This window comes from Cydia fagiglandana, chromosome 25, assembly GCF_963556715.1.
Source record: "Cydia fagiglandana chromosome 25, ilCydFagi1.1, whole genome shotgun sequence".
In the NCBI taxonomy this organism is placed as follows: domain Eukaryota; kingdom Metazoa; phylum Arthropoda; class Insecta; order Lepidoptera; family Tortricidae; genus Cydia; species Cydia fagiglandana.
Genome location: NC_085956.1, coordinates 4,928,861 through 4,951,596, shown reverse-complemented (window position 1 = coordinate 4,951,596; position 22,736 = coordinate 4,928,861). Strand labels below are relative to the sequence as shown.

The following is a 22,736-nucleotide window of genomic DNA, read 5'->3' as shown; positions in this document are numbered from 1 at the left end:
AGAACACTTGGACATAATTTGAGAAACGTGCCTGTTAAAGTAAAGTCAATGTATGTTATCTTAAGTTAATTTCGAAAGACTCGCAAGAACTATAAAAAGTCCTACAATTCTTACTGAAAATCATACTTTAGTAAGACACTTACTACAGCAACCATTAAAATGGCATTCAAAGCTATCCTTCTCTGCGCTTCTCTTCTGCTGGTCCAGGTAAATTACTGATTTTTCCTTTTGATTTCTTGATGTTAAATATATAATAATGTAGTTATACCTATGCTTTTCCATGAGTTTGCAAATATATTAAATTTCTCTTTCGTCAACGACCGTATACTCGCAAATAATTGTCAATTTCTTAGGTTAAATTAAATTTATAATTGATGTGCTCTTTTGTATCCAGTCGGTGAAATTCTTTAAGTTTATATAGTTAAGTATTGTGAAACAATCAACTTTGACTCCCCTGCTACGGATTGGAAAGTAGGGAGCCACAAAGAGGAAAGTTACCATAACCTATAAAATTTTACAGCTCCTTAGTCCTACAAATATTATTGCGTTTCAGACCATCTCTGGCCAGAGATGCGGCTACTCATGTGGCAGCTCTAGGACCTTTTAAATATTAATTAGGTACCTGAAATAAATAATTGTATACTTTTGAATATTTCGTCTTTATTTTTGTTCAGTATTGTATTAATATGTATTTAATGTTGTTTTGTGTCGCAGTCCATCTCCGGACAGGGCTGTGGTTGCTCATGCGGGTCCGGCCGCTCTGGCAGTTACAGCAGCTCGGGCTCTATTGGCTCCAGCTCCGTCAGCGCTAACTCCATCACCATCCAGAATAGCGGCGGCGACCTCCTCGTCACCAGCGTCGGCCCCATCTCCCCCTCCGGCATCGCCGTCTCCTCCGAGCTCAGCCTGAACGGAGACTTGGACGTTAGCGGGCAACTGCCGTTCCTGAGCGCCGTGCAGTTCTCTGGCGAATACGACACCAGCGGCTCGGCGTGCGTGGACTACAGCTGCGGCACCTGCGGGAACGTGGCCATCACCAGCGTGCAGGGCGGCTCCAGCTCCGGCTGCGGCTGCGGCTGCGGTCGCTAAGAACACTATTAGTCGACGACTTGATAACTTCAAGCTATTTTTCGGCTGTATATAGCTTCCAACTCGTAACTATGTACGATTGAGCTGATACAATAAAATGCATAAACAAAATAAAAATGTTTTTGTAAACTTACCCTAAGACCGTGAAAAGATTATTAAACGAAAATATTTATTAACTAATAAAACAAATTATTAACTTTTAAAAATTTAAGAAATTTTAAAAAGCCAAACTGAATCGTTAATAAAATTATAACACACATATGTTAGATGTGCAAAATACTGATCACACCAAAATATAGAATATACATATAGATCAAATTTCGTACATTCGTGAAATCGTTTCTGGCTCCCAGAAACGTGAGCTTTATACCACCAACCACCATTGCCACTCGCCGTACGGTCACAGGGCTGATAGTCCGTCCGTCGTCCGTCGTCCGTCCCAGCTACTGCCTACTGCGTGTGCGGGCTAGTGGAAACAGGATAATGGGTGCTCATATTACCCCAGGTGCCTATAATATCCAGGGTTCCCCTACATTTAAATAAGTAATTAACAGATGCTCGCATTTAGCTACTACGTACCTATGGCCTTTACCCCGCAAATACCGCGATACAGCCGGCTGAAGATATTATTTATTTCCAAGAGTATTAACAGATGACTAGTATGACTACCCATTTGACAAAGTTTCAATTGAGATGCATTGACGAAAAACAAATTTTACAAGTTTATTTCATTTATTTAAACCCGGCTCGCACCAATGAGTTTTTCGGAACTTACCTATGTACGAAATATCATTTGATATTTTATTTAGCATTCGTTTATCGGGGAAGGAAAACATCGTGAGGAAACCGGACTAATCCCAACAAGCCTAGTTTCTCCTCTGGGTTGGAAGGTCAGATGGCAGTCACTTTTGTAGGCACTAGGCCTACTACAGCCGTGGCAGTCAGTGTCGTCAGGTTCAATAGTTGCGAAAGGAAAGAAAACATTTCAAATTATCTCCTCTACAGTTATTCAAACGTATCTGGGTGCGTAGACAAAATGCCAATCGTTCACGCTCCGTAGTGTAGCGCTGTTATCTCTCTCTATCACTCGTCCATATTTGTGAGACCGAGACAGTTGCGTTTCGCCACGGAGTTAACGATTGGCATCTATGTGTATGCTTCCAGTTTATTAAACGAAATACGAATATACTTTGAGTTTAAGATATACCTCGAGTTAACTTTTTTTGTAAGTTAATGGTAGATAAATACATTTGAATATTTTTCAAACGCGAAGGATAGGATGACAACTCTCATCTCCATATAATTTATAATATAACCTAAAACTAAAAACAATAAATCTCGCAAAAATGTATGGAAATGCAGGTGTCATCCTACCCTTCGACTTTGAAAAATATTATATTATAGGTAGATACCTACTTTTAATGCTTGGTCTTTTCCGCTATTATTGATATTTTTTTGTTATCTTACAAAAAAAGATTGGAAAAGGTTATTGGTTCAAAATCCAAAAACTCTATTAATCAGATTTGCTTTATTTAAAGACATGGGTTCAAGTGAATCACAAATTGATTGAGAATGAGATCTTCGGTGGGTAATTTAGTTGCATCCGCATCCGCACTGTCCGCAGATAGAGACGGAGCCGCAGGCGGGCGCGCAGCCGCCGAAGGTGACGGAGCCGAGCACGGGCACGGCGCCGGTGACGCAGGTGGTGCCGCACGCGTCGATGTTGCCGGCCGCGCTCACCACCCCGCAGCCCTGCCCGCCGTACGAGCCGCTGTTGCCGGAGCTGGAACCGTAGCCGATGCTGGAGCCGGAGCCGATGTTGGAACCGTAGCCGATGCTGGAACCGTAGCCGATGCTGGACCCGGAGCCGATGCTGGAGCCGCAGCAGCGCTGGCTCATCACTGACTGTTAATGGAAAAGAAACTGTTAGTCAAGGCAATAAAATATGTAGGTACATATGTCGGCGGCCGATCGTAAGATCAGGCAGATCGTAATGTTCCTGTGTAATGTTTTGACCATAGTTACATTAAACCAATAAATAAGTAGGATAGGGTCGCTAGGTTGCTTCAGATGCCCGAAGGGCAAACTGCCCAGAGATAGGCGCCCCGCGTAGCGGGGCTCAGTCGACTCAGGCAACGATAACGAGTTAAAGTGTTTCACGTTTCACGATATGCCTAGGAATTTCACGATATGCCTGATCTTACGATCGGCCGCCGACACATACATGTCGATTCGTAAGAGCTGGTGCGGAATATGTTTATATATATCTACGAGTATGTGAGGTCATGAGGTGTGCAGTGTGAAATACCTAAAGAGTATTGTATTGTATAGACACCTAGAGTTTTATGGGACTCTCCGATATAACTATTACTTGCGATGAAGATGATATTTTACTAAATTATTGTGAATGTGTGTAGGCGATTATGGAGGCCTTGTAAGTACAAAATATAAAAAGTACCAACAGAGAGGGACTGTACTCTTTATTTCGTTGTTAAAAATAGTACCTATTTATTTTACAAACAAATTATTTAAAAAATCACACAGCCTCTTTAAAAAAAAAATTCCAGAAAATAAGGCACCTGGGATGTCCGGGATACAAGAAATAGTTAGTTTAAACTCCATGACAGAAAAATAGAACTTACCTGAATCAGGCAGATTTGGATGCAGAGGACCAACACGGTGTAAGGAGACATGGTTGACGTTGTTTATTCGAAGGTCGAAAAAACTATGTTCGATATTCTTGAAGACCAGCTTTTATAATAAACCAATTAAAACAATGATAAGAAGAACAATAGCATTTCAAAAGACGAAACACGTGGCCGATTTATGTTACAAGTAAACTAGAGTAATCTAAGAACACTTGGACATAATTTGAGAAACGTGCCTGTTAAAGTCAATGTATGTTATCTTAAATTAATTTCGAAAGACTCGCAAGAACTATAAAAAGTCCTACAATTCTTACTGAAAATCATACTTTAGTAAGACACTCACTACAGCAACCATTAAAATGGCATTCAAAGCTATCCTTCTCTGCGCTTCTCTTCTGCTGGTCCAGGTAAATTATTGATTTTTCCTTTTGATTTCTTGATGTTAAATATATAATAATGTAGTTATACCTATAGTATACCTATGCTTTTCCATGAGTTTGCAAATATATTAAATTTCTCTTTCGTCAACGACCGTATACTCGCAAATAATTGTCAATTTCTTAGGTTAAATTAAATTTATAATTGATGTGCTCTTTTGTGTCCAATCGGTGAAATTCTTTAAGTTTATATAAGTATTGTGAAACAATCAACTTTGACTCCCCTGCTACGGATTGGAAAGTAGGGAGCCACAAAGAGGAAAGTTACCATAACCTATAAAATTTTACAGCTCCTTAGTCCTACAAATATTATTGCGTTTCAGACCATCTCTGGCCAGAGATGCGGCTACTCATGTGGCAGCTCTAGGACCTTTTAAATATTAATTAGGTACCTGAAATAATTAATTGTATACTTTTGAATATTTCGTCTTTATTTTTGTTCAGTATTGTATTAATATGTATTTAATGTTGTTTTGTGTCGCAGTCCATCTCCGGACAGGGCTGTGGTTGCTCATGCGGGTCCGGCCGCTCTGGCAGTTACAGCAGCTCGGGCTCTATTGGCTCCAGCTCCGTCAGCGCCAACTCCATCACCATCCAGAATAGCGGCGGCGACCTCCTCGTCACCAGCGTCGGCCCCATTTCCCCCTCCGGCATCGCCGTCTCCTCCGAGCTCAGCCTGAACGGAGACTTGGACGTTAACGGACAACTGCCGTTCCTGAGCGCCGTGCAGTTCTCTGGCGAATACGACACCAGCGGCTCGGCGTGCGTGGACTACAGCTGCGGCACCTGCGGGAACGTGGCCATCACCAGCGTGCAGGGCGGCTCCAGCTCCGGCTGCGGCTGCGGCTGCGGTCGCTAAGAACACTATTAGTCGACGACTTGATAACTTCAAGCTATTTTTCGGCTGTATATAGCTTCCAACTCGTAACTATGTACGATTGAGCTGATACAATAAAATGCATAAACAAAATAAAAATGTTTTTGTAAACTTACCCTAAGACCGTGAAAAGATTATTAAACGAAAATATTTATTAACTAATAAAACAAATTATTAACTTTTAAAAATTTAAGAAATTTTAAAAAGCCAAACTGAATCGTTAATAAAATTATAACACACATATGTTAGATGTGCAAAATACTGATCACACCAAAATATAGAATATACATATAGATCAAATTTCGTACATTCGTGAAATCGTTTCTGGCTCCCAGAAACGTGAGCTTTATACCACCAACCACCATTGCCACTCGCCGTACGGTCACAGGGCTGATAGTCCGTCCGTCGTCCGTCGTCCGTCCCAGCTACTGCCTACTGCGTGTGCGGGCTAGTGGAAACAGGATAATGGGTGCTCATATTACCCCAGGTGCCTATAATATCCAGGGTTCCCCTACATTTAAATAAGTAATTAACAGATGCTCGCATTTAGCTACTACGTACCTATGGCCTTTACCCCGCAAATACCGCGATACAGCCGGCTGAAGATATTATTTATTTCCAAGAGTATTAACAGATGACTAGTATGACTACCCATTTGACAAAGTTTCAATTGAGATGCATTGACGAAAAACAAATTTTACAAGTTTATTTCATTTATTTAAACCCGGCTCGCACCAATGAGTTTTTCGGAACTTACCTATGTACGAAATATCATTTGATATTTTATTTAGCATTCGTTTATCGGGGAAGGAAAACATCGTGAGGAAACCGGACTAATCCCAACAAGCCTAGTTTCTCCTCTGGGTTGGAAGGTCAGATGGCAGTCACTTTTGTAGGCACTAGGCCTACTACAGCCGTGGCAGTCAGTGTCGTCAGGTTCAATAGTTGCGAAAGGAAAGAAAACATTTCAAATTATCTCCTCTACAGTTATTCAAACGTATCTGGGTGCGTAGACAAAATGCCAATCGTTCACGCTCCGTAGTGTAGCGCTGTTATCTCTCTCTATCACTCGTCCATATTTGTGAGACCGAGACAGTTGCGTTTCGCCACGGAGTTAACGATTGGCATCTATGTGTATGCTTCCAGTTTATTAAACGAAATACGAATATACTTTGAGTTTAAGATATACCTCGAGTTAACTTTTTTTGTAAGTTAATGGTAGATAAATACATTTGAATATTTTTCAAACGCGAAGGATAGGATGACAACTCTCATCTCCATATAATTTATAATATAACCTAAAACTAAAAACAATAAATCTCGCAAAAATGTATGGAAATGCAGGTGTCATCCTACCCTTCGACTTTGAAAAATATTATATTATAGGTAGATACCTACTTTTAATGCTTGGTCTTTTCCGCTATTATTGATATTTTTTTGTTATCTTACAAAAAAAGATTGGAAAAGGTTATTGGTTCAAAATCCAAAAACTCTATTAATCAGATTTGCTTTATTTAAAGACATGGGTTCAAGTGAATCACAAATTGATTGAGAATGAGATCTTCGGTGGGTAATTTAGTTGCATCCGCATCCGCACTGTCCGCAGATAGAGACGGAGCCGCAGGCGGGCGCGCAGCCGCCGAAGGTGACGGAGCCGAGCACGGGCACGGCGCCGGTGACGCAGGTGGTGCCGCACGCGTCGATGTTGCCGGCCGCGCTCACCACCCCGCAGCCCTGCCCGCCGTACGAGCCGCTGTTGCCGGAGCTGGAACCGTAGCCGATGCTGGAGCCGGAGCCGATGTTGGAACCGTAGCCGATGCTGGAACCGTAGCCGATGCTGGACCCGGAGCCGATGCTGGAGCCGCAGCAGCGCTGGCTCATCACTGACTGTTAATGGAAAAGAAACTGTTAGTCAAGGCAATAAAATATGTAGGTACATATGTCGGCGGCCGATCGTAAGATCAGGCAGATCGTAATGTTCCTGTGTAATGTTTTGACCATAGTTACATTAAACCAATAAATAAGTAGGATAGGGTCGCTAGGTTGCTTCAGATGCCCGAAGGGCAAACTGCCCAGAGATAGGCGCCCCGCGTAGCGGGGCTCAGTCGACTCAGGCAACGATAACGAGTTAAAGTGTTTCACGTTTCACGATATGCCTAGGAATTTCACGATATGCCTGATCTTACGATCGGCCGCCGACACATACATGTCGATTCGTAAGAGCTGGTGCGGAATATGTTTATATATATCTACGAGTATGTGAGGTCATGAGGTGTGCAGTGTGAAATACCTAAAGAGTATTGTATTGTATAGACACCTAGAGTTTTATGGGACTCTCCGATATAACTATTACTTGCGATGAAGATGATATTTTACTAAATTATTGTGAATGTGTGTAGGCGATTATGGAGGCCTTGTAAGTACAAAATATAAAAAGTACCAACAGAGAGGGACTGTACTCTTTATTTCGTTGTTAAAAATAGTACCTATTTATTTTACAAACAAATTATTTAAAAAATCACACAGCCTCTTTAAAAAAAAAATTCCAGAAAATAAGGCACCTGGGATGTCCGGGATACAAGAAATAGTTAGTTTAAACTCCATGACAGAAAAATAGAACTTACCTGAATCAGGCAGATTTGGATGCAGAGGACCAACACGGTGTAAGGAGACATGGTTGACGTTGTTTATTCGAAGGTCGAAAAAACTATGTTCGATATTCTTGAAGACCAGCTTTTATAATAAACCAATTAAAACAATGATAAGAAGAACAATAGCATTTCAAAAGACGAAACACGTGGCCGATTTATGTTACAAGTAAACTAGAGTAATCTAAGAACACTTGGACATAATTTGAGAAACGTGCCTGTTAAAGTCAATGTATGTTATCTTAAATTAATTTCGAAAGACTCGCAAGAACTATAAAAAGTCCTACAATTCTTACTGAAAATCATACTTTAGTAAGACACTCACTACAGCAACCATTAAAATGGCATTCAAAGCTATCCTTCTCTGCGCTTCTCTTCTGCTGGTCCAGGTAAATTATTGATTTTTCCTTTTGATTTCTTGATGTTAAATATATAATAATGTAGTTATACCTATAGTATACCTATGCTTTTCCATGAGTTTGCAAATATATTAAATTTCTCTTTCGTCAACGACCGTATACTCGCAAATAATTGTCAATTTCTTAGGTTAAATTAAATTTATAATTGATGTGCTCTTTTGTGTCCAATCGGTGAAATTCTTTAAGTTTATATAAGTATTGTGAAACAATCAACTTTGACTCCCCTGCTACGGATTGGAAAGTAGGGAGCCACAAAGAGGAAAGTTACCATAACCTATAAAATTTTACAGCTCCTTAGTCCTACAAATATTATTGCGTTTCAGACCATCTCTGGCCAGAGATGCGGCTACTCATGTGGCAGCTCTAGGACCTTTTAAATATTAATTAGGTACCTGAAATAATTAATTGTATACTTTTGAATATTTCGTCTTTATTTTTGTTCAGTATTGTATTAATATGTATTTAATGTTGTTTTGTGTCGCAGTCCATCTCCGGACAGGGCTGTGGTTGCTCATGCGGGTCCGGCCGCTCTGGCAGTTACAGCAGCTCGGGCTCTATTGGCTCCAGCTCCGTCAGCGCCAACTCCATCACCATCCAGAATAGCGGCGGCGACCTCCTCGTCACCAGCGTCGGCCCCATTTCCCCCTCCGGCATCGCCGTCTCCTCCGAGCTCAGCCTGAACGGAGACTTGGACGTTAACGGACAACTGCCGTTCCTGAGCGCCGTGCAGTTCTCTGGCGAATACGACACCAGCGGCTCGGCGTGCGTGGACTACAGCTGCGGCACCTGCGGGAACGTGGCCATCACCAGCGTGCAGGGCGGCTCCAGCTCCGGCTGCGGCTGCGGCTGCGGTCGCTAAGAACACTATTAGTCGACGACTTGATAACTTCAAGCTATTTTTCGGCTGTATATAGCTTCCAACTGGTAACTATGTACGATTGTGCTGCTACAATAAAATGCATAAACAAAATAAAAATGTTTTTGTAAACTTACCCTAAGACCGTGAAAAGATTATTAAACGAAAATATTTATTAACGTATAAAACAAATTATTAACTTTTAAAAATTTAAGAAATTTTAAAAAGCCAAACTGAGTCGTTAATAAAATTATAACACACATATGTTAGATGTGCAAAATACTGATCACACCAAAATATAGAATATATAGATCAAATTTCGTACATTCGTGAAATCGTTTCTGGCTAGAAACGTGCGCTAACACCACCAACCACCATTGCCACTCACCGTACGGTGACAGGGCCGATAGACGTCCATCTCAGCTACTGCCTACTGCGTGTGCGGGCTAGTGGAAACAGGATAATGGGTGCTCATATTACCCCAGGTGCCTATAAATCCCAGGGTTCCCCGACATTTAAATAGGTAACTAACAGATGCTCCCATTTGGCTTTTACGTTAGGTGGGCGTTTTCGGAAAAAAATATTTGGGTAAAATATCGCTGTCCTACGACTTTGGTATACTTTTTTACCGTCAAATACTGTTTTAAAGTGTACTACATGTATACAAAAATTGTAAAGTGATTTATTATCTGAGTATTTATGGTAAAAAAACTGATTAAATGGTACTTTAAAGTAAAGAAAATGTACAAAAACTGAAGAAAGGTAGATGATTTTTGAGTGTCCCATGCACACTTTGCATACTTTGGATTCAAATATTATATATCTGCCTCCTTCTAGGCCCGAACCTGGTTGTTGTGTGATAAGATCGTACCAGCCAAAATCTATTAAAAACCTTATTTTTTAGCACCTAAAGTAAAAATATGCATTAAAGTTTAATTTATTGTTGTCCTTCAATATCGACGTAGTGGAAATTTCCACCAACGTCACGGAGTTTTTACCAACTTAGTAGCAAAAATCTACTAATATCATACGGATTTTTACATGATCGTAACATTATGTTCCTATAATTACCCGGTGTTTAGGTTTTACAAGGCAATTGGGCTCGAAAAAAGCTAGTGTAGGTTGTGCGTCACGATGTGCAGAAATTTGTTTTCCACAACGAACTGAATTAAACTGAAGATAAGGAGTCAATTATTGACTAAATATTTATGAATTACGTTAGATTATTATGTGTTGTATGATATCAAATAATTATAATTAAGAAAATTCAAACGATCAGACCGCTATTTCGCTTTATTAACCAACCGGCATGCCTACGTCACATCCAAAACGTTACGTGATGTATTAGTGGAACAAAAAAACGTGACGTATGGAATGAAAATGCACGGTTTACATGCCGTCAGTTTAAGTTGCCAAAATATAGTAGGTAGAGTGATATTAAAAACACACAAATAATTTTATTCTAGCTATATTCTTCTAACTACTCGACCTACTAGTAATTACTTAGCACCAGTGGCGGCTCGACCTAAGAAACGCTGGCAGGCGCAGGTTATGCTTTCGACTGCAGCAGTATTGCAGTACGACAATGCTGCTAACTGCAAATGTCAAAAAACTGGGCAGCAACATCTATTTTGATTTAGTTGTAGCAGTAATGCAGTCGGCAGTATTATCGTGCTGCAATACTGCTGCAGTCGAAAGCATAATTACTGCAGGAAATTTCAAAATCTGTTAAGTTAAACTGTAATAATAGGTATTAATTACTAAATTATTTAATTTAGTACAACATTAAGTAGGTATTAAATTAAGTAGCTATTTTCCGCACATGTAAACCCTTCATGTAGTTCCTAAACGCGATATTATGGTCCATAACGTCACTTTGTCCTACTGTGGCTGTGATTGATTTTATTAGAATTTATATTAATTTTTAGGATAATTGATACTGATTTCGATCTCATTTGCAAGAATAATATATGATAATTATTAAAAACAACTTTTTATAATACCTTTACCTTACGTTTTTTATAACAAAATGATTGCAAAGCAACAATTGCAACAAAAATGTGACGTATTGGAAAGACTCCTTTAAATAACTTTATTGTAATACTTAGTATTGCAGTTGTTATTCGTTTTTAGAAAATTAATATTGTTATGTATTTCAATAAATAAAAATTGGTTCACTTAAAACACTCCGATCTTCACTTAAAACCTGCCTAAAACTTGTAACGTAATGGATCGTCACATTCGCTGTCATTCAGTTTAAAGTGATTTATTAGGAATATAAATAATTTATATAGAAAGAAAGTAACATTTTCATAAAATATATAAATAGTAGATTTCATTCAACCCATTTTTAGTCAAAAAAATTTTTTTTTTGGGTTGTGGAATTCCATTACGTGACGGACTCTAATTCTAAAAACGCCCAGGTACCTACGGCCTTTTCCCCGCGAATACCGCGATACAGCCGGTTGAAGATATATTTATTTCCAAGAGTATTAACAGATGACTAGTATGACTACCCATTTGACAAAGTTTCAATTGAGATGCATTGACGAAAAACAAATTTTACAAGTTGATTTAATTTATTTAAACCCGGCTCGCACCGATGAGTTTTTCGGAACTTACCTATGTACGAAATATCATTTGATATTTTATTAGCATTCGTTTATAGGGGAAGGAAAACATCGTGAGGAAACCGGACTAATTCCAATAAGCCTAGTTTCTCCTCTGGGTTGGAAGGTCAGATGGCAGTCACTTTTGTAGGCACTAGGCCTACACCACTTCTCGGGATTAGTTGGTCCGCAGGCTCCTATGAGCCGTGGCAGTCAGTGTCGTCAGGTTCAATAGTTGCGAAAGGAAAGAAAACATTTCAAATTACATATTTTCTCTACAGTATGTACCTATTCAAACGTATCTGGGTGCGTAGGCAAGATGCCAATCGTTCACGCTCCGTAGCGTAGCGCTGTTATCTCTCTCTATCACTCGTTCATGTTTGTGCGACCGAGACTGTTGCGTTTCGTTCGCCATGGAGTTAAATAACGGTTGGCATCTTTGTCTATGCTTCCTGATATACTTTGAGTTTAAGATTTACCTCAAGTTAACTTTTTTTGTAACACTAGTTAATGGTAGATTAATACATTTTAATATTTTTCAAACGCGAAGGATAGGATGACACCTGTCATCTCCATATAATTTATAACCTAAAACTAAAAACTAAAAACAATAAATCTCGCAAAATTGTATGGAAATGCAGGTGTCATCCTACCCTTCGACTTTGAAAAATATTATATTATAGGTAGATACCTACTTTTAATGCTTGGTCTCTTCCGCTATTATTGATGTTTTTTTGTTATCTTACAAAAAAAGATTGGAAAAGGTTATTGGTTCAAAATCCAAAAACTCTATTAATCAGATTTGCTTTATTTAAAGACATGGGTTCAAGTGAATCAGAAATTGATTGAGAATGAGATCTTCGGTGGGTAATTTAGTTGCATCCGCATCCGCACTGTCCGCAGATGGAGACGGAGCCGCAGGCGGGCGCGCAGCCGCCGAAGGTGACGGAGCCGAGCACGGGCACGGCGCCGGTGACGCAGGTGGTGCCGCACGCGTCGATGTTGCCGGCCGCGCTCACCACCCCGCAGCCCTGCCCGCCGTACGAGCCGCAGCTGCCGGAGCTGGAACCGTAGCCGATGCTGGAACCGTAGCCAATGCTGGAGCCGGAGCCGATGCTGGAACCGTAGCCGATGCTGGAGCCACTGGAGCCGCAGCAGCGCTGGCTCATCACTGACTGAAACATATTGCTTGTTAATTATGCGCCGAAATTCTTTTTCATTGCTGTGTTAACAAAACACGCACACTAAGATAAGAATATTATGACGTTATTAATAAACGCGTTACTGTCCTGAATTAGCTATGAATCGTTTGTCTTTCTAGTTTATAATTTAACTGGTTTGGTTTGACGTAAATAAATGTATTTCCTTTCTTTATTTTCTTTATCTGTCATTTAAAATCTTAAAAATACATAAGTCAAAATGACTCATTTTGACTTATGTATTTTTAAGAGAGGGATACAACATAATTTAATGAATAAGGGGGTTAAATTCTAACCCTCTTACAAATACATAAATCAAAATGACACATAAAGGCAAACGATTCATAGCTAATTCGGGCCAGTAACGCGTTTATGATAATACCATAAGTACCTATTGATAGGCAAGTAATTATTTAAGCTTATCCAGTGCTCCTTGCCAAAGAACTCAATATTAGTTATTATAATTATGTTAAACTTTAACGGCAGACTTAAAATAGAATTTTAAATTACAGACATAATTATAACAGCGCCATCCGGTCTCAGTGTCAAAAAATACTGCTCGTATATCCTGCCCCCCTTCCTCCTTCCTTAATCTTTTGTAGAAACCCACTTAATTTTAAGCGGCTTACCCATACTGTACATAATTGAGAAGGAGCATACATTCCATAGCATACAATTAGTGTGAACAAACATACAAACAATTTCTCACCCCATGTATCCGTTTTAATGGGTAAAACACACCTCATTCAACTTTAAATTCCCAGCATTTTTTAAATAATACAATAAAGCAAAGTAAAGTCGAGTTCAAATGTCAATTCAATCAAAAGTATTTACCTGAATCAGGCAGAGCTGGAGGCAGAGTGCGAACACGGTGAAGGGAGACATGGTGCTGTTCCTTAGCTTTCAAATTTACTTGAAACTATAACTGCTCATGTAGCTTGTTCAGCTTTTATACCAAAATCTTTCAAAGGAATGTTAGGAAACATTGATAGCTCGAACACATGTTTATATCAAGTTATTGTCTATTTGAGCTTTGCCAGGACAATGGGTCCTGATAATGCGTCAAACGTGTTTAATCGTGAATATTATTTTTAATTGTTCTTTTGTTTCAAATTATATCAAAGGCAAATGAGTGATAAGAAAGCATTTAAAAACATAGGTTTGTATATCGAATAATCATTCTAGTGAAAACTTCCACTAAGAACAAATCAAAATGGCATTCAAAGTTGTGATCCTCTGCGCTTTTGCTCTCCTTGTCCAGGTAAGTAACCTTATTTATTTCCATTTTACATAATGTTTCTACACAACATATTTTCTTTCCAAAGTTGGCTGACTCGGAGGATATAACCAAACAGGGACGCCTTGTCTGTAATTTTCTGTACAGTCTGCCGATTTATGCGGGGGAGGGGCACGTCAAAATTGTATGCGTAACGTAAAAATAGACATGTCAGATAAACGTCAGTCCATACAATGTGTATGACCATTGGCCGCCTATATTCGACAGAGGGGAACGCCTGTTAATGGTTACTCCGCTTGGTCATATCCTCCAAGTTGGCTGAGGGTTTCCTCTTAAATCATACTTTAAATCCTTACTTTATTTACGAGTATACTACTTGTTAAGTAGTTTTATTTCATTAATTCTCTCAACGTGTCTATAATACCACTGCTGTTTTTCCAATCCTGAAATTACCATGGCTTTCAAGATAGGATTTAAACTAATTCATGTATGGAATGCAGACAGGCAGTTAAACTACGTTTATGGAAGTATGTATTATACTCGTAAAGTCAGTTTCTTGTTGTAAATGTATACAGTATGTAAACTTACTAAAACCATTTACTAAAGCCCGTTAATGAATAGGTCACACTGAGCAACTTTTACTATGGCACCGACTCCGAAATCGCGAAAAAAAATTTGGTTATTTCATACATTTTGCTGGTTTAGCATTGAAATTTTCTGTGGGAGAGCCAATTTTTTTTTCGCGATTTCTGGGTTGGTGCCATAGTAAAAGTTGCTCAGTGTGACCCATTCATTAACGGGCTTGAGGAATGGTTTTAGTAAGTTTACATACTGTATTCAAATCGTATTGGATTATGAGCTTCTTAAAGTATTCTCTGATTTCTCTGCCAAATAAAATCGTTACCGGGCCCCACTCAACTCAACCAATCCAACTTACCTATGCTTCGTCAGTCAACTAACACTCAGTACTTATTTATGTATTCTGATCACTTAATTCTTAGCTTTGAAACTCATTTTAATAGTGTATTTCCATTCAGTTATTAATAACGTATGTTGATTTGTGTTGCAGACCATCTCCGGTCAGAGTTGCGGCTGCTCATGTGGCAGCTCTAGGGGCTCCATCGGCTACGGCAGCGGCAGCTATGGGGGCTCCAGCAGCTCCGTCAGCGCCAACTCCATCGACATCCAGAACAGCGGCGGCGACCTCCTCGTCACCAGCGTCGGCCCCATCTCCCCCTCCGGCATCTCTGTCTCCTCCGAGCTCAGCCTGAACGGAGACTTGGACGTTTGCGGGCAACTGCCGTTCCTGAGCGCCGTGCAGTTCTCTGGCGAATACCCAACCAGCGGGTCTGGCTGCGTGGACTACAGCTGCGGCACCTGCGGGAACGTGGCCATCACCAGCGTGCAGGGCAACTCTGGTTGTGGTTGTAGTTGCAACTAAGCCTTGCCACATAACTTCGACCTTTGCATGATGACCAAAGCTTAGTTTTATTCTTAGTTGTTTTTATTTCTGCGGATTATTCAAAAGAAAACCACTTTCGTTTTTTCTTCTCCAATTCCTATGTTATTTTCACTTAAAATCAGTTATATTCAAAATGTATTTTCTGTGTAAAATAAAAGATTTGAACTAATTAATTAATATTTTTTTATTACCTACCTATCACTACACCCAGTTCCCATTTATAAAACTCTATTTCAAATCATATTAGTTAGATGAATCATATTGAAATGGTACAATGTAGTCGTGTCTGTCCGTTACCTCTTCACGCTTAAATCACCGAACTTATATATGTCGGCGGCCGATCGTAAGATTAGGCAGATCGTAATGTTCCTGCGTAATGTTTTGACTATAGTCACATTAAACCAATATATAGCTAGGAGGGTAGTTTGCCCTTCGGGCATATGAAGCAACCTAACGAACCTATCGTTAGGTTGCTTCATATGCCCGAAGGGCAACCTGCCCAGAAATAGGAGCCCCGCGTAGCGGGGCTCCGTCGACTCGGAGAACGGGTCAAAGATTTTCACGTTTCACGATATGCCTAGGAATTTCACGATATGTCTGATCTTACGATCGGCCGCCGACATATAGATGAATTTGGTGTGGAGTTAGTTTGAGGCCCGGAAATGGACACAGGGTAGTATTTATCAATCATATCATCATCATTCTATGTAGACGAAGTCGCGGGCAGAAGCTGATGTTCCTATAGAAATATTTGTCTGCCCTTCTAGGGCTATTCTAGCACTGCCCTCTTAGGGCTTCTAGTGTAAAAAGTAGTTTTTCGACATTTTACCGAAATTTACTTAAAAGAAGGTAAGCGATCTTGACATGTCTTTTAATTGAAAAACGCTTTTTAAAAATCAATAACTATTACTTTTGAAAGCAGAAGAATATAAATGAACGTATTAGATTCATAACTGTTACATATTTGCCGTAACTTATTTTTAAAATGTGTTTTTCAATTAAAAGACACATCAAGATTGTTTACCTTATTTCTAATGCTAAAAAAACAAACTATAGCTGCATCGACCACTCTGGCCCGTTTTCCGATAAGTGGCTTAATTTTCGATAGGAATATCGTAACAAGGCCGTTTTTGCACATATTTTCCAAGCGTTCCTAGTCTAAAACGCGACTATTTGACAAAGCCAGGCTAAATCAACGTATATGCAGCTCTTTACGTTTACGTGAAATCTTATCCACTATGTCTAGCCTAAAAGTACGTATAAGACAAAAACTAGGCAAAAAATACGCAAAAGACGCTATACGCACTTTAAGATTAGGATCTTTAGCAAAATTACTGATACTAGTTTAAAAAATCGTATAATATTTTTTTCTGTTTAAATGTCTTATACGTCATTTAAGCCTAGTATCACTTAAGTATTTTACGTCACTATAATACGAGTACCTTTTTTTGAGCTTCGTCACTCCAGCGGTATCTGGGACGCCCAGACGGACGTTTTCCGCCCGGGTGCCCCACATACGCTCTTCTCACAGCACGATCCTCCCCCATCCTCTCCAGGTGACCAAGCCAGCGGAGTCGTGTGGCTTTGATCTCGCCAATTATATTAGGCATCGCAACCAGCTCCTCTAGCTCCCTATTTTTCCTTCGCCTCCAAGTGCCATCTTCCTCTCTGATAGGCCCCAGAATCTTCCGCCAGATTTTCCTCTCCGCCACTAAGAGCTCCTCCCTCCCTCGCCCTCCCTCCGCCCTCGGAATACCCAACTGGCGTGAAGTGGCGCAGAATAGGGCAGAATGGCGCTCTCTTGTGTCAGAGGCCAAGATCCTCTTTGGGTCACTGAGCCAGTGATGTATGTATGTATGTATAATACGAGTACCTAGTCTTTAGAAACTTATAACAGTCATACGTTCTTCTTATTTTGTATGGACGTACTTTTAAAATGGTTGAAAGTGCGTCTTCGTCTGTTATGCAGTATATGCTCCAAGCCCAACCTTCGTCGTGCCCCCCGCGCGCCGAAAGACGCTAAGTAAAAGTCGTCAGCAGCCGGCGCAGATTGAATTGCATTGAATTTAAATGGATTTGTATTAAAATTTTCATGTTTTACGGCAGGACACACATAATATCGAAAAATACGAAGACGAGCCGAGGGTAGGTTATGTATATGTTAGGTATTGAGATGGTTAGACTTGTTAGTTAGTGATGCTGGCTTTTCCGCATTGACAACCAGTTTTGCCTATTTTGGGTGATGACGAGGTAGCACTACTCTAGCCACCCCAGCTTCTCCACGAAACCTAGCAGAGTCTTCAGGTTGCTTCCTGCCTCCTTCAGTGTGCACGGAGTCCCTGTATACTTCTACCTGTTTGTACAGTCTAGGAACTTTAGGAGAATATTTGCTGTTTCCTGTTCTTCCATGTACGCTCTGCTCATGGGGCTCTCTGTTTTATCCATACCATATTACATATTATCATGTAGGTGTTTGTTTAGTGGGTTATGTTCTGTATTTAATCCTGTAGTTGACGAGCTTGTAGTTTTGTTCCGGTAGAATTTCTTTGGTCTGCCTCTCGGAGTAATTAACAATGGAGCCGCCATTAACAGGCGTTCCCCTCTGTCGAAAATAGGCGGCCAATGGTCAACCACATGTCAACCATATGTGTGGACTGACGTTTATCTGACATGACGTACCTATACATTTGATGTGCCCCTCCCCCGCAAAAAACGGCAGACTATTTTGTACCGAAAATTTTAGACATGGCGTCTCCAGTACTTATTGTGCTTATATGAGATATTTATCGTTATCATTAGGTAAAGTTGTGTAGCCACCCAGAGAGATGCATTGATAGGTACTTATAACAAAACGAAATGTAGGCATGATCATATGTTTTATTACGGCACAAAGTTTAAATTTTACATCCGATAAATTATTTGATGAAAATAACTGAAGGTATGTGTACTCTTAGCGTCCGCAGCCGCAGCCACAGCCCGAACCGCCGCCCTGCACGCTGGTGCGACAACTAATAGTTAGACAAAGCTTTGGTCATCATGCAAAGGTCGAAATTAAGTGGCAAGGCTTAGTTGCGACCACAACCACAACCAGAGTTGCCCTGCACGCTGGTGATGGCCACGTTCCCGCAGGTGCCGCAGCTGTAGTCCACGCAGCCGGAGCCGCTGGTGTCGTATTCGCCCGAGAACTGCACGGCGGTCAGGAACGGCAGTTGCCCGCTAACGTCCAAGTCTCCGTTCAGGCTGAGCTCGGAGGAGACAGAGATGCCGGAGGGGGAGATGGGGCCGACGCTGGTGACGAGGAGGTCGCCGCCGCTATTCTGGATGGAGATGGAGTTGGCGCTGACAGAGCTGCTGGAGCCCCCATAGCTGCCGCTGCCGTAGCCGATGGAGCCCCTAGAGCTGCCACATGAGCAGCCGCAACTCTGACCAGAGATGGTCTGCAACACAAATCAACATACGTTATTAATAACTGAATGGAAATACACTATTAAAATGATTTTCAAACCTAAGAATTAAGTGATCAGAATACATAAATAAGTACTGAGTGTTAGTTGACTGACGAAGCGTAGGTAAGTTGGGTTGGTTGAGTTGAGTGGGCTGGTAATGATTTTATTTGGCAGAGAAATCAGAGAATACTTTAAGAAGCCCATAATCCAATACGATTTGAATATACATTTTGTTATGTATGTGTGCGTGAGCGCACCACCCCGCTTCCATTACTACGTACGTGCATGTGCAATAAAGCAGTGTGTCTATAGCCATCATCGGTTGTTTCACTCGTGCCCTTCCCAAATACAACACATTTACAACAAGAAACTGACTTTACGAGTATAATAGGTACATACTTCCATAAACGTAGTTTAACTGCCTGTCTGCATTCCATACTTGAATTAGTTTAAATTAAATCCTATCTTGAAATCGTTGGTAATTTAAGGATTGGAAAAACACCAGTGGTATTATAGACACGTTGAGAGAATGAATGAAACAAAACTAACAAGTAATATACTCGTAAATAAAGTAAGAATTTAAAGTATGATTTAAGAGGAAACCCTCAGCCAACTTGGAGGATATAACCAAATGAAGTAACCATTAACAGGCGTTCCCCTCTGTCGAAAATAGGCGGCCAATGGTCATACATATTGTATGGATTGACGTTTATCTGACATGTCTATTTTTACGTTACGCATACATTTGACGTGCCCCTCCCCCGGATAAATCGGCAGACTGTTTCGTACAGAAAATTACAGACAAAGGCGTCCCCGTTTGGTTATATCCTCCAAGTCAGCCAACGTTCGAAGGAAAATATATTGAGTAGAAACATTATGTAAAATGGAAATAAATAAGGTTACTTACCTGGACAACGAGAGCAAAAGCGCAGAGGATCACAACTTTGAATGCCATTTTGATTTGTTCTTAGTGGAAATTTTCACTAGAATGATTATTCGATATACAAACCCATGTTTTTAAATGCTTTCTTATCACTCATTTGCCTTTGATATAATTTGAAACAAAAGAACAATTAAAAATAACATTCACGATTAAACACGTTTGACGCATTATCAGGACCCATTGTCCTGGCGAAGCTCTAATAGACAAAAACTTGATATAACCATGTGTTCGAGTTATCAATATTTCCTAACATTCCTTTGAAATGTTTTAGTATAAAAGCTGAACCAGCTACAAGAGCAATTATAGTTTCAAGTAAGTTTGAAAGCTAAGGAACAGCACCATGTCTCCCTTCACCGTGTTCGTGCTCTGCCTCCAGCTCTGTCTGATCCAGGTAAATATTTTTGTTTGAATTGTTTTTACTCGACTATTGTTTACTTCGCTTTTTTTTATTTGTTTATTATTAGACTATAGGTCATATAGTCCTATAGTCACTCCTGGAGTGTCCCACTGCTGGGTAAAGGCCTCCCCTCTTTCCCGCCATTTGGTCCTATCCGATGCACACTCCCACCACTCTTTACAAAATGTGTCAAAGTCGTCCCGCCATCTCCGTTTTGGACTACTTCTGCCCCGAGATCCGTTATTGTTTTATTTATTTTTTAATTTAAAGGAATTGAAAGGGAATTTAAAGTTAAATGAGGTGTGTTTTATCCATAAAAACGGATACATGGGGTGAGAAATTGTTTGTGTTTGTTCACACGAATTGTATGCTATGGAATGTATGCTCCTTCTCAATTATGTACAGTATGGGTAAGTCGCTTAAAATGATGTGGGTTTCTACAAAAGATTAAGGAGGGAGGAAGGGGGGCAGGATATACGAGCAGTATTTTTTGATAATGAGACCAGATGGCGCTGTTATAATTATGTCTGTAGTTTTAAAATTCTATTTTAAGTCTGCCGTTAAATAACACTAAAAAGAATTTCGGCGCATAATTAACAACCAATATGTTTCAGTCCGTGCTGAGCCAGCGCTGCTGCGGCTCCAGCGGGTCCAGCATCGGCTACGGTTCCAGCTCCGGCAGCAGCTACGGTTCCAACTCCGGCAGCAGCTACGGTTCCAACTCCGGCAGCAGCTACGGTTCCAGCTCCGGCAGCGGCGGCTCGTACGGCGGGCAGGGCTGCGGTGTGGTGAGCGCGGCCGGCAACATCGACGCGTGCGGCACCACCTGCGTCACCGGCGCCGTGCCCGTGCTCGGCGCCGTCTCCTTCGGCGGCTGCGCGCCCGCCTGCGGCTCCGTCTCCATCTGCGGCCAGTGCGGATGCGGATGCAACTAAATTATTCACTCTCAACGATTATCCGATTCATTTGAACGTGTGTCTTGAAATAAAGCAATTATAAAAAAAACACAAGAACTGTTTTTGAACTCAGTGCCTTTAGGAATCCTGGATTTTGATATTTGATATTTATTGAAATCAAATTTTACAGCATTACAGCTAACACCACTGTAAAATCAAGTAGTAAAATTAAGTACCTAAGTAATAATAAAGCGATTAATAAGCTACTAAGATATTACATGTTTGATTCGCAAAAACTTAAAAAATCTTTAAAAAGTTTATGACTTTCGTCGGCAAACAAGTCGGAGTTAGGTGCAAAAGATAAGAAATTATTAAGGAGTGTCCGGGAACGGACAATTGGAGAGTACTGGTGTGCAGCCGTGTGAATGGTTCCATTATCTAGGAGGTGATGGCTACGACAACGTAGGTAGTTGTCGGGAACAAAAAAGGTAGCCGTTTTCGTCACCAAGTCTAGGCAGTTTGATTCTCCCCTTAATATTTTAGATGTAGCAGACATTAGATTGACATTACGTCTTATCTCGAGGGAGGGAGTTAAAGCGTAGCATAACCAGCAAACATTTGGCTGGGTATAAAAAGGGGTAATACCCGTAAGTTTTTTATATAAGAGACGGAGAAAAGCTTTCTGTACCTTTTCTAAAAACAAGGTGTAGGATTTTTCATGCGGGTTCCAGATTAAAGAGCCAGATTCAATTTTACTTCTAACTAAAGCAATGTATAATAGCTGAACTACTTTGGGAACATTAAAGTTTTTTGAATTACGGATGATAAAGCCGAGTTTTTTATAACAATCTTTAGCGAGAGATGTTATATGCTCGTTGAAAGTAAGTTTAGAGTCAAACATTATGCCAAGATCTTTAACTGTGTTAACCCGGATAAGTGGTATATGGTCTAGCAAATAATCATTTTGTAACTTACTTCCTGTATACCCGAAATAATCAAATATACCAACTCAAATAAATCAACTTTTAAGACCATCGCAATATAAATCATCTATCTATGCAAAATCATTTCAATTACCTACCTATCTTAAGGCCTTTACCTTACTAGTATAATTAATACGCTGTGACCGTAGAGTCTTGTAATGTTAAGATAAGATATTTATTTCATTGAATAATATCCAAAACTTTAGACAATCATAATACAATTAAATAATACTTAAATATTGTAAATATACAAACATGATCCCTTCGGCCGCGTACGCAACCAGAGGTTCGTAACCAGATGCGATCGAATACTTTTTCGGTCTTGTACGAAACCGGTTGCGATCAAAAACTAATTCCGTCTTACCCGTAACCAGTTACGATCGAACACTTCTCGTTCTTATACGAAACCAATGTCTGGGCCATCTAGCTAGTCTAGCTATAGGTTTTTTCAAAACTCAATATAACATAATATTGTCTTCGGTTACCGCGATTGTTATTCATGAAATAAAACAACTGAAACGGATTATATCGCGTGTACTAAACTTTAAATTAAATCCCGACGTTTCAAACACTTTACAGCGTTCATGGTC

General features: G+C 40.3%; 8 protein-coding genes across 9 annotated transcripts in view; 6 read left to right on the top strand and 2 right to left on the bottom strand.

Annotated features, from left to right (window-relative positions):
- Positions 1-14,613, top strand: part of LOC134677097 (dihydrofolate reductase) — a 262,050-nt gene extending 247,437 nt beyond the window's left edge. The window contains exon 5 of the mRNA XM_063535550.1: positions 14,604-14,613. The gene's annotated coding sequence lies outside the window, so the exon portion shown is untranslated. The remainder of the gene's footprint in view (positions 1-14,603) is intronic.
- Positions 1-22,736, top strand: part of LOC134677116 (chorion class CA protein ERA.5-like) — a 35,729-nt gene that overhangs the window by 6,614 nt on the left and 6,379 nt on the right. The gene's annotated exons all lie outside the window — the stretch shown is intronic.
- Positions 99-15,611, top strand: LOC134677107 (chorion class B protein L11-like). Of its 2 annotated transcripts, none has more exons than XM_063535564.1 (2): positions 99-207; positions 15,089-15,611. In XM_063535564.1, exons 1-2 carry the CDS (start codon positions 160-162, stop codon positions 15,458-15,460), a joined length of 420 nt encoding a protein of 139 aa, XP_063391634.1. In that variant the 5' UTR covers positions 99-159; the 3' UTR covers positions 15,461-15,611. The 2 variants fall into 2 exon arrangements, with proteins under 2 accessions (XP_063391634.1, XP_063391632.1); XM_063535562.1 differs by lacking the exon at positions 99-207 and adding an exon at positions 7,991-8,088 and having other exon boundaries at positions 15,089-15,570.
- Positions 375-1,125, top strand: LOC134676747 (chorion class high-cysteine HCB protein 12-like). Its single transcript, XM_063535132.1, has 2 exons — positions 375-386; positions 715-1,125. Exons 1-2 carry the CDS (start codon positions 375-377, stop codon positions 1,087-1,089), a joined length of 387 nt encoding a protein of 128 aa, XP_063391202.1. The 3' UTR covers positions 1,090-1,125.
- On the top strand, positions 8,163-9,013 carry LOC134676746 (chorion class high-cysteine HCB protein 12-like). Its single transcript, XM_063535131.1, has 2 exons — positions 8,163-8,222; positions 8,603-9,013. Exons 1-2 carry the CDS (start codon positions 8,163-8,165, stop codon positions 8,975-8,977), a joined length of 435 nt encoding a protein of 144 aa, XP_063391201.1. The 3' UTR covers positions 8,978-9,013.
- LOC134676745 (chorion class A protein L11-like) lies at positions 12,414-13,667 on the bottom strand. The gene is made up of 2 exons (XM_063535129.1): positions 13,605-13,667; positions 12,414-12,758 (listed from the first exon to the last, which is right to left on the bottom strand). The coding sequence occupies exons 1-2, from the start codon at positions 13,665-13,667 to the stop codon at positions 12,456-12,458; spliced, it is 366 nt and encodes a 121-aa protein (XP_063391199.1). The 3' UTR covers positions 12,414-12,455.
- Positions 18,517-19,926, bottom strand: LOC134676926 (chorion class high-cysteine HCB protein 13-like). Its single transcript, XM_063535307.1, has 2 exons — positions 19,835-19,926; positions 18,517-18,918 (listed from the first exon to the last, which is right to left on the bottom strand). Exons 1-2 carry the CDS (start codon positions 19,880-19,882, stop codon positions 18,547-18,549), a joined length of 420 nt encoding a protein of 139 aa, XP_063391377.1. The 5' UTR covers positions 19,883-19,926; the 3' UTR covers positions 18,517-18,546.
- On the top strand, positions 20,176-21,274 carry LOC134676744 (chorion class A protein Ld12-like). The gene is made up of 2 exons (XM_063535128.1): positions 20,176-20,261; positions 20,882-21,274. Exons 1-2 carry the CDS (start codon positions 20,211-20,213, stop codon positions 21,200-21,202), a joined length of 372 nt encoding a protein of 123 aa, XP_063391198.1. The 5' UTR covers positions 20,176-20,210; the 3' UTR covers positions 21,203-21,274.